This window comes from Oncorhynchus masou, unplaced genomic scaffold (genome assembly GCF_036934945.1).
Source record: "Oncorhynchus masou masou isolate Uvic2021 unplaced genomic scaffold, UVic_Omas_1.1 unplaced_scaffold_1729, whole genome shotgun sequence".
In the NCBI taxonomy this organism is placed as follows: domain Eukaryota; kingdom Metazoa; phylum Chordata; class Actinopteri; order Salmoniformes; family Salmonidae; genus Oncorhynchus; species Oncorhynchus masou.
The window spans coordinates 157-15,176 of NW_027016810.1; the positions used below are offsets into that span (position 1 = coordinate 157).

Consider the following 15,020-nt stretch of genomic DNA (forward strand, 5'->3'; position numbering starts at 1 on the left):
GTAGACAGTAGTTATGGTATGATACCTGATGTATGGTATGTAGACATTAGTTATGGTATGATACCTGATGTATGGTATGTAGACAGTAGTTATGGTATGATACCTGATGTATGGTATGTAGACAGTAGTTATGGACTGATCCCTGATGTATGGTATGTAGACAGTAGTTATGGTATGATACCTGATGTATGGTATGTAGACAGTAGTTATGGTATGATACCTGATGTATGGTATGTAGACAGTAGTTATGGTATGATACCTGATGTATGGTATGTAGACAGTAGTTATGGACTGATCCCTGATGTATGGTATGTAGACAGTAGTTATGGTCTGATACCTGATGCATGCAGTATGTAGACAGTAGTTATGGTATGATACCTGATGTATGGTATGTAGACAGTAGTTATGGTATGATACCTGATGTATGGTATGTAGACAGTAGTTATGGTATGATACCTGATGTATGGTATGTAGACAGTAGTTATGGTATGATACCTGATGTATGGTATGTAGACAGTAGTTATGGTATGATACCTGATGTATGGTATGTAGACAGTAGTTGCGTATGATACCTGATGTATGGTATGTAGACAGTAGTTATGGTATGATACCTGATGTATGGTATGTAGACAGTAGTTATGGTATGATAATGATGTATGGTATGTAGACAGTAGTTATGGTATAATACCTGATGTATGGTATGTAGACAGTAGTTATGGTATGATACCTGATGCATGGTATGTAGACAGTAGTTATGGTATGATACCTGATGCATGGTATGTAGACAGTAGTTATGGTATGATACCTGATGTATGGTATGTAGACAGTAGTTATGGTATGATACCTGATGTATGGGTATGTAGACAGTAGTTGCGGTATGATACCTGATGTATGGTATGTAGACAGTAGTTACGGTATACGATGCAACAATAATGTACTTACCTTATGAGCACTACTACAAAGTCCATAGCGTTATGATACATTCTCAGGTAGAGCCCTTATGGAGGGAAAGACAGAGCCAGAATCTTTATACCTGACTGTAAAACAGAAGATGGCTAGAAGTAGGGCTCTGTATCATCCTGAGAGAATGGTATGTAGACAGTAGGGGGAGATACCTGATGAGAGGGGTATGAGAGACAGAGGGATGGTAGGGAGGGACCTGATGGAGGTATGGAGGGAGGGAGGGAGGGAGGGAGGGAGTGGGTGGAGGGAGGGAGGAGGAGGATGTAGGGAGGGAGGGAGGGAGGGACAGACAGGGGGAGAGAGACAGAGTATGGGATGAGAAAGTGTTACAGAGAGATAAGATGCAAATAATAATGTACTACCCAGTGAGCACTACTGGGGAAAAAAGTCCATTGCGTTCCACCTTTGTTGTGTGTAGGTGTGTGTGTATGGAGGTGTGTGTGCCCAGAGCCAGAATCTTTATGTGTGTGTTGTACTCAAAACAGAAGTGGTCTCATGAAGAGGGCTCTGTCATCCTCTAATGGAAAAGGGTTCCAGAGCCAGGGGACAGACAGGTTAGACAGACAGACAGAGCCAAAATCATCCATTCAAAGGGAGGAGGGAGGGAGGGAGGAGGGAGTAACATGGGAGGGAGGAGGGAGGGAGAGGGACAGAGGGAGGGAGGGAGGGACTTAGACAGGGTCCCCAAATCTGGAGAGAAGACTTCTAAAAACAGAGATGGAATAAAGAGAGGTTTAGAATATTGCATTTTGGGAAAAAAGCAGTGTACACCTTTGTTGTGTGTGTGTGTGTGTGTGTGTGTGTGTGTGTGTGTGTGTTGTACTCACCAGTCTCTCAGAAAGAGGAGTTTTGTCATTCTCAGGTAAATGCTGTTCCAGAGCCAGGACGATACAGTTAGCTATGATGGTTGCCAAAATCATCCATTCAAAAGGAGTAAGGCTGGAGTTAAGGCCAGTAACATGGGACAATGTATACACATCTATCTATTAATACAACCATCAATCATCTTAAACTGACAGTCCCCAAAATCTGGCATGAGAATGACTTAAAAACATATGTATATGTTTCCATGACTTATTTGATTGATTCAATAAGTCAGAAGACAGCAATCCAGACCTTCCTCGGACCATGTAAACGTCTTCAGAATAAACGTATATTTGTGTGCATTTTCCATCAGAGGCAGACATATTGCATATTCTCATGACAATATCATAGGCCTTCTCCTTCTCTTGCATTTGATAGATTTTGACTTCTAATGTCAGAATGTTTTGTAATTGAAATATTTTGGGTAGCTGTTTAAAACAGACTATAACTATATACTATACTATATTATAACATATAAGGCTTATTCATTCAAATGTCATTTCATTTATCATATCATCATTTGTAGATACAGTTGAAGTCGTTTCCACAATACATTTAAAATCAGTTATTCCAATTCCTGACATTTAATCCTGTCTTAGGTCAGTTAGGACTATTTTAAGAATTGAAATGTCAGAATAATGGTAGAGAGAATTATTTATTTCCTTTTATTTTTTCATCCTCCAGTGTGTCAGAGTTTACATACACTCAATTGGTGTAACATTGCCTTTAAATTGTTTAACTTGGGTCAAAATTTCAGGTAGTCCACAAGCTTCCCAATAAGCTGGGTGAATTTTGGCCCATTCCTCCTGACAGAGCTGGTGTAACTGAGTCAGGTTTGTAGGCCTCCTTGCTTACGCCTTTTCAGTTCTGCCCAAACATTTTCTATAGGATTGAGGTCAGGGCTTTGTGATGGCCACTCCAATACCTTGACATTGTTGTCCTTAAGCCATTTTGCCACAACTTTGGAAGTATGCTTGGGTTCATTGTCCATTTGGAAGACCCATTTGCGACCAAGCTTTAACTTCCTGGCTGATGTCTTGAGATGTTGCTTTAATATATCCACATAATTTTCTTACCTCACGATGCCATCTATTTTGTGATGTGCACCAGTCCTCTTGCAGCAAAGCACCCCCACAACATGATGCTGCCACCCCGTGCTTCACAGTTGGGATGGTGTTCTTGGCTTGCAAGCCTCCCCCTTTTCCTCCAAACATAACGATGGTTATTATGGCCAAACAGCTCTATTTTTGTTTCATCAGACCAGAGGATATTTCTCCAAAAAGTACGATCTTCGTCCCCATGTGCAGTTGCAAACCGTAGTTTGGCTTTTTTATAGCGGTTTTGGAGCAGTGGCTTCTTCCTTGCTGAGCGGACTTTCAGGTTATGTCGATATAGGACTCGTTTTACTGTGGATATAGATACTTTTGTACCTGTTTGCTGTTGTTCTGGGATTGATTTGCACTTTTCGCACCACAATATGTTCATCTCTAGGAGACATAATGCGCCTCCTTCCTGAGCAGTATGACGGCTGCGTGGTCCCATGGTGTTTATACTTGCGTACTGTTTTTTGTACAGATGAACGTGGTACCTTCAGGCGTTTGGAAATTGCTCTTGGCTGATTTCTTTAGATTTTCCCATGATGTCAACCAAAGAGGCACTGAGTTTGAAGGTTGGCCTTGAAATACATCCACATGTACACCACCAATTGACTCAAATTATGTCAATTAGACTATCAGAAGCTTCTAAAGCAATTATATCATTTTCTGGAATTTTCAAAGCTATTTAAAGGCACAGTCAACTTAGCGTATGTAAACTTCTGACCCACTGGAATTGCGATACAGTGAATTATAAGTGAAATAATCTGTCTGTAAACAATTGTTGGAAAAATGTACTTAAAACAACTATAGCGGCTAAACCCTCCCTTTAACCCTGACGACACTGGGCCAATTGTGCGCGCCTCATGGGTCTCCCGGTCACGGCCGACTGTAACACAGCCTGGAATAGAACCCGGGTCTGTAGTGACGTCTCCAGCCTTAGACCGCTGCACCACATCATGTCATTTCATTTATCATCATCTTTCAATATGTTTCATTATACTTGTAGTGTACTCGATCATCTGGGTCAAAAGTGTTTTCTTCTCAGCCATTATTAAACACTTCCAGGTGAAAGCCAAAGGTGGGTGGGGGGGCACTACTACATTCATAAAATATGGCCCTCTTGCTAGATTGATGACTAAAGCCATAGCAAAACGGTGCGAAACGGCTGTCAGCTCAACTTCAAGACCAGTAACAGGGGAGAACAGCAAAATCATATGCATGTATCTAATAATACAAGCATTAAGGCCAGTAGGAATACTGGAAAAGCATACAAACACACATATCTAATAATACAAGCATTAAGGCCAGTAGGACAACTGGAAAAGCATACAAACACACATATCTAATAATACAAGCATTAAGGCCAGTAGGAATACTGGAATAGCATACAAACACACATATATATCTGACATATACAGTATTTCATAATACAAACACACACAAAGGTACTGAACCGAAAACAAACATACATAACAAAGAAGGATAATATCAAACCTCTATTCTACTGAAATAGGATCTGAAGCACTTACAAATTCATAACATCATACAAATGGAAGAACTCTGGAGTGTGTGACCAGGCCTGAGTAATGCTGGCCTTATTGAACTCTGAGTGTGTGACCATGCTGGCCTTACTGAACTCTGGAGTGTGTGACCAGGCCTGAGTAATGCTGGCCTTACTGAACTCTGGAGTGTGTGACCAGGCCTGAGTAATGCTTACTGGCCTTACTGAACTCTGGAGTGTGTGACCAGGCCTGAGTAATGCTGGTCTTACTGAACTCTGGAGTGTGTGACCAGGCCTGAGTAATGCTGGTCTTACTGAACTCTGGAGTGTGTGACCAGGCCTGAGTAATGCTGGTCTTACTGAACTCTGGAGTGTGTGACCAGGCCTGAGTAATGCTGGTCTTACTGAACTCTGGAGTGTGTGACCAGGCCTGAGTAATGCTGGTCTTACTGAACTCTGGAGTGTGTGACCAGGCCTGAGTAATGCTGGTCTTACTGAACTCTGGAGTGTGTGACCAGGCCTGAGTAATGCTGGCCTTACTGAACTCTGGACCAGTGTGTGAACTCAGGCCTGAGTAATGCTGGCTTAAGGGGCTGGTATGACTGGATGGGTCTGGACAGATCAGCACTGCTCCTAATTGGAGACTCATTATCCTGTTAGTGTGTGTGTTTTTGCGTGTACATGCACACTTGTCAGTATTTGTTTGTGTTTGCATCTGTGTGCAAACTTGCATCCCGTCTGTCCGTGTGTGTATGTCTGTGAGTGTCCATGTAATTGAACGGGATCTGTGTGTTTATGTCCGTGTGTGTATGTCTGTGAGTGTCCATGTCATTGAACGGGATCTGTTCAATTGTGTGTTTATGTCCGTGTGTGTATGTGTGTGTTCACCAGATGCCAGTCTGACATTGACACCATGGCCGGGGATGGTTGAGAGGGTGATGCGGTCTGAGTCTGTGTGTGTGTTGTAACAGCTGATGTAACATGAAGAGACAGACTAGCATGGGAGTGAAGACTCAGACTAAACACTGGCTAGGAGCAACACTCCAGTACCCAGACTCTTATTTTACCAGGTCAGTTGACTGACAACACATTCTCATTTCCAGCAACAACCTGGGGAATAGTTACAGGGGAGAAGAGGGGGGACAAATGAGCCAATTGGAAGCTGGGGATGATTAGGTGACCATGATGGTATGAGAATTTAGCCTGGACTATAAGTGCCATGAGTTTTAGTGACCACAGAGTGTCAGAACACCTGTTTAACATCCCATCTGAAAGACACCACCATACACAGGGTCATGTCCCCAGTCACTGCCCTGTTGTTGTTGACCAGAGGAATGAGTTCCTCTTACTGGCCCTCCAACACCACTTCCAGGAGCATCTGGTCTCGCTTCCAGGAACCGACCAGGACCAACCCTGCTTAGCTTCATTCCTGGAATGCAGGGTGGTGCTGCTGGCTCACTGTTGTACTACTGTTTATAGAAAGGAGGATTTCAGCACTATGGAAGAAAATACTGTAGTGCTGAAAGTTTAAACATCAATAGCTGCTACAGTTTAAACATCAACAGCTGCTACAGTTTAAACATCAATAGCTGCTACAGTTTAAACATCAATAGCTGCTACAGTTTAAACATCAATAGCTGCTACAGTTTAAACATCAATAGCTGCTACAGTTTAAACATCAATAGCTGCTACAGTTTAAACATCAATAGCTGCTACAGTTTAAACATCAATAGCTGCTACAGTTTAAACATCAATATGCTTTTACACAGTTTAAACATCAATGATGCTATTATTTTATTTTACACACACACACACACACACACACACACACACACACACACACACACACACACACACACACACACACACACACACACACACACACACACACACACACACACACACACACACACACACACACACACACACACACACACACACAGATTTAAGAGGAAAATCTATAATTCCCCCAGTCTTTGATAACAGTGAGTAACTTCTCTGATGTGATCAAAGTGAAACACAATAAAGCACTATGTAGGCTTTACGTAGCCATTAAGTAGGTTATATGACTGCATTGCATCAGAGTCTAGTAACAGAACGGTGGCTGCATGGCGACTAAATAATTCAGTTGTGACAGTTCCACATCGCTGAGCATTCTCTCTCTCTGTGTTGTCCTATGTCTGACCCCTCTCCTTCCATCTCACCGTCTTCTCTCTTCCCATTTTCTCACCCTATATCTGACCCCAGTTCATCCCCCTCTCCCAACCCCACTTCCCCTTTCTCTTACACTCTAAAAAAATGCTGGATTGTTTGGCTGACCCAACCCTGCTGGGTTGTTTGGCTGACCCAACCCTGCTGGGTTGTTTGGCTGACAACCCTGCTGAGTTGTTTGGCTGACTCAACCCTGCTGGGTTGTTTGGCTGACTCAACTGCTGGGTTGTTTGGCTGACCCAACCCTGCTGGGTTGTTTGGCTGACCCAACCCTGCTGGGTTGTTTGGCTGACTCAACCCTGCTGGGTTGTTTGGCTGACTCAACTGCTGGGTTGTTTGGCTGACCCAATCCTGCTGGGTTGTTTGGCTGACCCAATATTTCTGGGTTGTTTGGCTGACTCAACATTGCTGGGTTGTTTGGCTGACTCAACATTGCTAGGTTTCTTTGGCTGACCCAACCCTGCTGGGTTGTTTGGCTGACCCAACCCTGCTAGGTTGTTTGGCTGACCCAATCCTTCTGGGTTGTTTGGCTGACCCAATATTTCTGGGTTGTTTGGCTGACTCAACATTGCTAGGTTTCTTTGGCTGACCCAACCCTGCTGGGTTGTTTGGCTGACCCAACCCTGCTAGGTTGTTTGGCTGACTCAACTGCTGGGTTGTTTGGCTGACCCAACCCTGCTGGGTTGTTTGGCTGACCCAACCCTGCTGGGTTGTTTGGCTGACTCAACCCTGCTGGGTTGTTTGGCTGACCCAACCCTGCTGGGTTGTTTGGCTGACCCAACCCTACTGGGTTGTTTGGCTGACTCAACCCTGCTGGGTTGTTTGGCTGACTCAACTGCTGGGTTGTTTGGCTGACCCAATCCTTCTGGGTTGTTTGGCTGACCCAATCTTTCTGGGTTGTTTGGCTGACTCAACATTGCTAGGTTTCTTTGGCTGACCCAACCCTGCTGGGTTGTTTGGCTGACCCAACCCTGCTAGGTTGTTTGGCTGACTCAACTGCTGGGTTGTTTGGCTGACCCAACCCTGCTGGGTTGTTTGGCTGACCCAACCCTGCTGGGTTGTTTGGCTGACCCAACCTTGCTGGGTTGTTTGGCTGACCCAACCCTGCTGGGTTGCAGGCGTTGGGTCACTTAATTGGGTTGCTTTCTTTAAAAAAAGCATGGTTGGGTTGTTGATGCTGGATCATTGCTTGGTTATTGAGAAATGACCAAGTGGGTCAGATCAGAAGTCTCGAGGCTTAGTTTAGTAGGGGCGTGGTTTGAGAGAGTTGTGATTTATCCATCCGTGAGATGTCATTCCTGCTCATCTGTTCTGTTGTACAGTTATCACATGTTAAGGTCGAACACTTACATTTTGTAGCTTCAATTAGGCCTACAGAAATGTATGAGTTCCCTAAAAGCCTGTGTAAATCCCATTGTTGGGATGCAATAAGGTGGTATACCTTATTATACAATAATATTATGTAATAAATAATCAAAATATTCCAGAAGAAAAATTCACACAAAAAATAAATAGAGAGATGAGAGGGAGAGACAGTAGAGTGTTCTCTGCAGCAGTATAAGGCAAGGTGCATCAGCAGTGTTAGAATACTAAGACATGGTGAGAGAGAGCCAGAGAGAGAGAGAGAGAGAGAGAGAGAGGAGAGAGAGAGTAGAGAGAGACCAGTCAAAGCCAGACGTGTATTGGGCAGTGGGCAGCAGTGTAGAGTACGTCAGCAAAGATGGTGTCATGGTGCCAGAAAGGGTGAGAACGAGAGAGAGGAGAGAGACCAGAGACCTGCCAGAGACCAGACCTTCCTCTCTTCTCCCCTCCTTACCTCTCTCCTACTCTTTTCTCCCCTCCTCTGCTGTTCTCCCCTCCCATCTCCTCACCACTCCTCCCCTCTCTCCTCCTCACCCCTCTCATCCCCTCCTCTTTCTCTCCTCTCCCCCTCCTCCCCTCTCTCCCTCTCCTCCCTCCTCCCTTCTCTGCTCTCATCCTCACCACACCTCTCCTCTCCCCTCCTCCCCCTCCTTCTCTGCTCTCCTCCCCTCTCTCAGCTCCCTTCCCTTCCCTTCCACCTAACCTCCCCTCTCTCCTCTACTCTCCTCCCCTCTCTGCCTGATTAGACTGGTCCTCAGATGGTTCTGGGCAGGCCCTGCTCTGCCAACTAGACACTACACTGGTCTGAAGCTGCATCACACACACACACACACACACACACACAGATAAATACACACAGAAGGAGAATGATACGGGCACAGACAAAGGTACACACCAAACACAAATACACACACCTACTGACTAAGCAGAATGTAGACTGTAGTGTACACATACACGAGAATGCACACAGACACACACACACACACTTTATCTAATACATCCTGTCCACCTTTAATTCCAGTTATCCATTGACCCTGACCGGCACGTCTCCTCCTCTCATCCCCTCTCCATCTCTACCTCCCCCTCTATCTATCCTCCTCCTCTCTCACGTCATTATGACCTTTCCACGACCGCCTCCCCCTCTTCCATGTCTCCGCTCTCCATCCTCCTCTCTTTATCTTGCCTTTCCACTCCAGGACAGTTAAAGCAAACAATACGCACACACACACACACACACACACACGCGCGCACGCACGCACACACACACGCACACACATCGAACGAGGCATTATCCAGCATCAGCATATTACCGCTCGACTGCTTACAACTGTGCTGTGCTGTGCACACACACACACACACACACACACACACACACACACACACACACACACACACACACACACACACACACACACACACACACACACACACACACACACACACACACACACACACACACCTCTCCTTTCTGATTCTGCCAGATAGTCTATTAGGTTATTAGTAGAGAGAGAGACAGAGAGACGGAGAGAGAGAGAGAGACTGACTCCATCCTTTCCACCCGTGGGTTTCTTTCAGCCTGTAGACACAGTAGGAGACATGAGTCTGATGGGGAACAACTGAACATACTGCATGTTGTGTGTCTGTGTAATGTGTGTGTGTGTAGTGAGAGGGCGCGTGAGTGCCATTCTTGATATGTTTGGGAGGTGTAAGGTTGACCGCTCCAGACAGCATCACACCGCTCCAGACAGCATCAGACCGCTCCAGACAGCATCACACCGCTCCAGACAGCATCAAACCGCTCCAGACAGCATCAAACTGCTCCAGACAGCATCACACCGCTCCAGACAGCATCACACCGCTCCAGACAGCATCACACCGCTCCAGACAGCATCACACCGCTCCAGACAGCATCACACCGCTCCAGACAGCATCAAACTGCTCCAGACAGCATCACACCGCTCCAGACAGCATCACACCGCTCCAGACAGCATCCAGACAGCATCACACCGCTCCAGACAGCATCACACCGCTCCAGACAGCATCACACCGCTCCAGACAGCATCACATCCAGACAGCATCAAACCGCTCCAGACAGCATCACACCGCTCCAGACAGCATCAAACCGCTCCAGACAGCATCAAACCGCTCCAGACAGCATCAGACCGCTCCAGACAGCATCACACCGCTCCAGACAGCATCACACCGCTCCAGACAGCATCAAACCGCTCCAGACAGCATCAAACCGCTCCAGACAGCATCACACCGCTCCAGACAGCATCACCGCTCCACAGCATCACACCGCTCCAGACAGCTCCAGACAGCATCACCGCTCCAGACAGCATCACACCGCTCCAGACAGCATCACACCGCTCCAGACAGCATCACACCGCTCCAGACAGCATCAAACCGCTCCAGACAGCATCACACCGCTCCAGACAGCATCAAACCGCTCCAGACAGCATCAAACCGCTCCAGACAGCATCACACCGCTCCAGACAGCATCACACCGCTCCAGACAGCATCACATCCAGACAGCATCAAACCGCTCCAGACAGCATCAAACCGCTCCAGACAGCATCAGACCGCTCCAGACAGCATCAGACCGCTCCAGACAGCATCACACCGCTCCAGACAGCATCAAACCGCTCCAGACAGCATCAGACCGCTCCAGACAGCATCAAACCGCTCCAGACAGCATCAAACCGCTCCAGACAGCATCAAACCGCTCCAGACAGCATCACACCGCTCCAGACAGCATCACAGATGTGTGTCCAGACAGCATGGTTGGTCCATTGACAGGTTTTGTGTTTATTGACATATCATTAATCCAGATAGCATCTTTTAGACCGCTCCAGGCATCAAACCGCTCCCAGCCCTCCAGACAGCATCACAATCCATAATGTGCATCAAACGCTCCAGACAGACACTCACACCGCTCCAGACAGCATCAAAGCTCCAGCACACAGCATCAGACACATCAACCGTTTCCAGACAGCATCATCACACCGCCCCAGACGCTCAGACAGCATCAAACCGCTCCAGACAGTTTGCATCAGACCGTGAACAGCATCAAACCGCTCCAGACACATCAGATGGAATCATGTTCTAAAGCATCTTTGACCAGACAGCATCATTTTATGTAAACCGCTCCAGACAGCAACATCAAACATCACACGCTCCAGACAGCATCACAGACAGCATGCTCAGACAGCATCCAGACAGCAAACCGCTCCAGACAGCATCAACACCGCTCCAGACAGAAGGTCCAGACAGCATCAAACCGCTCCAGACAGCAAACCGCTCCAGACAGCATCAGACCGCTCCAGACAGCATCAAACCGCTCAGACAGCATCAACGCTCCAGACAGCATCAAACCGCTCCAGAATTCATCACACCGCTCCAGACAGCATCAGACCGCTCCAGACAGCATCACACCGCTCCAGACAGCATCACCGCTCCAGACAGCATCACACCGCTCCAGACACATGCTCAGACAGCATCACACCGCTCCAGACAGCATCAACCGCTCCAGACAGCATCAAGCATCGCTCCAGACAGACAGCATCACACCGCTCCAGACAGCATCAGACCGCTCCAGACAGCATCAAACCGCTCCAGACAGCATCACACCGTCCAGACAGCATCCGCTCCAGACAGCATCACACCGCTCCAGACAGCATCAAACCAGTCCAGACAGCATCACACCGCTCCAGACAGTCCAGACAGCATCACACCGCTCCAGACAGTCCAGACAGGCTCAGACAGACAGCATCAAACCGCTCCAGACAGCATCCAGACAGCATCAACCGCTCCAGACAGCATCAAACCGCTCCAGACAGCATCCGCTCCAGACAGCATCACATCCAGACAGCATCAATGTCCAGTGCATCACACTGCTCCAGACAGCATAGCATGTCCAGACAGCATTGGCTCCAGACAGCATCAAACCGCTCCAGACAGTTCACACCGCTCCAGACAGCATCACACCGTTCCAGACAGCATCAAACCGCTTGACAGCATCACACCGCTCCAGACAGCATCAAACCGCTCCAGACAGCATCAAACCGCTCCAGACAGCATCAGACCGCTCCAGACAGCATCAAACCGCTCCAGACAGCATCAACCGCTCCAGACAGCATCAAACTGCTCCAGTAGCATACTGGCTCCAGACAGCATCACACCGCTCCAGACAGCATCACACCGCTCCAGACAGCATCAGACCGCTCCAGACAGCATCACACCGCTCCAGACAGCATCACACCGCTCCAGACAGCATCACACCGCTCCAGACAGCATCACACCGCTCCAGACAGCATCAGACCGCTCCAGACAGCATCACACCGCTCCAGACAGCATCACACCGCTCCAGACAGCATCACACCGCTCCAGACAGCATCAGACCGCTCCAGACAGCATCACACGCTCCAGACAGCATCAAACCGCTTCCAGACAGCATCAAATCCAGACAGCATCAAACCGCTCCAGACAGCATCACACTAGGTCCAGACAGCATCAAACCGCTCCAGACAGCATCAGACCGTCCAGACAGCATCAAACCGCTCCAGACAGCATCAGACAGCATCACACCGCTCCAGACAGCATCAAACCGCTCCAGACAGCATCAGACCGCTCCAGACAGCATCAAACCGCTCGAGACAGCATCACAGATGTGTGTCCATGTGGGTGGTTGGTCCATTGTGGTTTTGTGTTTATTGACATAACATTAATTAAGATAGCAATCTTTTAGAGGGGGTAGAAGTCCCCCCCCCCCTTTAATATAACAATAATAATGTGCCATTTAGCAGACACTTTCATCCAAAGCGACTTAGTCATGTGTGCATACACTACCAGTCAAACGTTTTAGAACACCTACTCATTCACAGGTTTTTATTTAGTTTGACTATTTTCTACATTGTAGAATAATAGTGAACACATCAAACCTATGAAATAACACATATGGAATCATGTTCTAAAACCTTTGACCGGTAGTGTACATTTTATGTATGGGTGGCCCCGGAAATCAAACCAACAATCCTGGTGTTGCAAGCGCCATGCTCTGTTGAGCCAAACAGGACCAGGTGTATGTATTACAGAAGGTGTGTGTGTGTGTGTTGCAGGCAATGTAGTGCAGCTCTAAGGAACCTTGACTTGAATCCCTATTAATTCCTCATGTGGAACTATGACCCTTTACGGGTGAATGATTCCTTTACCTGCCCTATAAACTGATGTAGGGCTGGCCTGGTGTGTGTGTGTGTGTGTGTGTGTGTGTGTGTGTGTGTGTGTTAGTGAGTGTACATGCGTTTGTGTGGTCTGTGTGATTGTATTATTATCAACATAGTTGAGTGTGTGTGTGTGTGTCCTGTGTGTGTGAGAGAGTGTTTTCAGCTGAGCAGGCTACTTTGGCATAGAGCTGAGTGTGGTGCTTTATGGAGAAACGGCTGATGAGGAAAGGAGAGTTTAAATCAAACCAAACGAAGCTTTATCAAATAAATGAAACTGTGTAGTACTGGACTCAGCAAGTGTTCCTTGATAGGCACACACACACACACACACGCACACGCACACGCACACACACACACACACACACACACACACGGCACACGCACACGCCAACAGCAACACAAATGCAGGGAAATCAAACAAACCATTTCTACACACCACTGAAGGGTGCGTGATTAAAGGCAATAATTTACACATAGTGCACTCCTATTGACCAGACACCTATTGCACACAGACACTCTATTGACCAGAAAGCAAACAAACCATTTCATAGGGTCCTCGTAGTTGTCCCAAAGAGCCCTATTCCATACATAGTGCACTCCTATTGACCAGAGCCCTATTCCCTACATAGTGCACTCCTATTGACCAGAGCCCTATTCCCTACATAGTGCACTCCTATTGACCAGAGCCCTATTCCCTACATAGTGCACTCCTATTGACCAGAGCCCTATTCCCTACATAGTGCACTCCTATTGACCAGAGCCCTATTCCCTACATCGTGCACTCCTATTGACCAGAGCCCTATTCCCTACATCGTGCACTCCTATTGACCAGAGCCCTATTCCCTACATAGTGCACTACTTTTGACCAGAGCCCTATGCCATTTAGGCCGCACCGTAGTGTGCTTGCTGAGGATTTTGAATATTGCCGACACCACTGAAGGATTGAGTGATTAAATGAATAATTGTACAGACGGAGAGAAAGAGAGACTGACAGACAGACACTCACTGTCCAGAAGGAAAAAACAGTTCTCTCATCATCCTCTATCTTCCTTATTTCTCTGTCTTTCTCTCTCTCTCCTCCCTCTCTTCTTCTATCGTCCACTATCTTCCTTATTTCTCTGTCTTTCTCTCTCTCCTCCCTCTCTTCTTCTATCATCCACTATCTTCCTTATTTCTCCGTCTTTCTCTCTCTCTTCCCCTATCATCCACTATATTCCTTATTTCTCCATCATTCTCTCTCTCCTCCCTCTCTTCTCCTATCGTTCTCACTCGCCTCCCTCTCTTCTTCTATCATCCACTACCTTCCTTATTTCTCCATTATTCTCTCTCTCCTCCCTCTCTTCTTCTATCATCCACTATGTTTCTTATTTCTCCAGCATTCTCTCTCTCCTCCCTCTCTTCTCGTATCATCCTGTCTCTCCTTATCTCTCTCTCCTCCTATCATCCTCTCTCTCCCTATCTCACTCTCCTCCCTCTCTTCTTCTATCATCCACTATCTTCCTTATTTCTCCATCATTCTCACTCTCCTCCCTCTCTTCTTCTACCATCCACTATCATCCTTATTTCTCCATCATTCTCTCTCCTCCCTCTCTTCTCTTATCATCCTGTCTCTCCCTATTTCGCTCTCCTCCCTCTCTTCTCTTATCATCTACTATCTCTCCTTATTTCTCTGTCTTTCTCTGTCTCTTCCCTCTCTTTTCCTATCGTCCTCTCTCTTCAATCCTTCCTCTCTTTCTTCCCTGGTCATCTTGCTCCTTCTGTTCTTCTCCTGCTGTGTAGTTCTGTAGAGGAATGATGAAT

The 15,020-nt window shown here is 46.9% G+C and overlaps 1 protein-coding gene across 1 annotated transcript in view; it reads right to left on the minus strand.

Annotated features, from left to right (window-relative positions):
* Window positions 1–1,055: 1,055 nt before the first annotated feature.
* LOC135539180 (voltage-dependent P/Q-type calcium channel subunit alpha-1A-like) overlaps window positions 1,056–15,020 on the minus strand; it is a 69,341-nt gene continuing 55,376 nt past the window's right edge. The window contains exons 2-3 of the mRNA XM_064965013.1: window positions 1,791–1,896; window positions 1,056–1,079 (exon numbers count right to left, since the gene is read on the minus strand). Of these exons, the coding sequence (XP_064821085.1) occupies window positions 1,056–1,079; window positions 1,791–1,896 (130 nt within the window). The remainder of the gene's footprint in view (window positions 1,080–1,790; window positions 1,897–15,020) is intronic.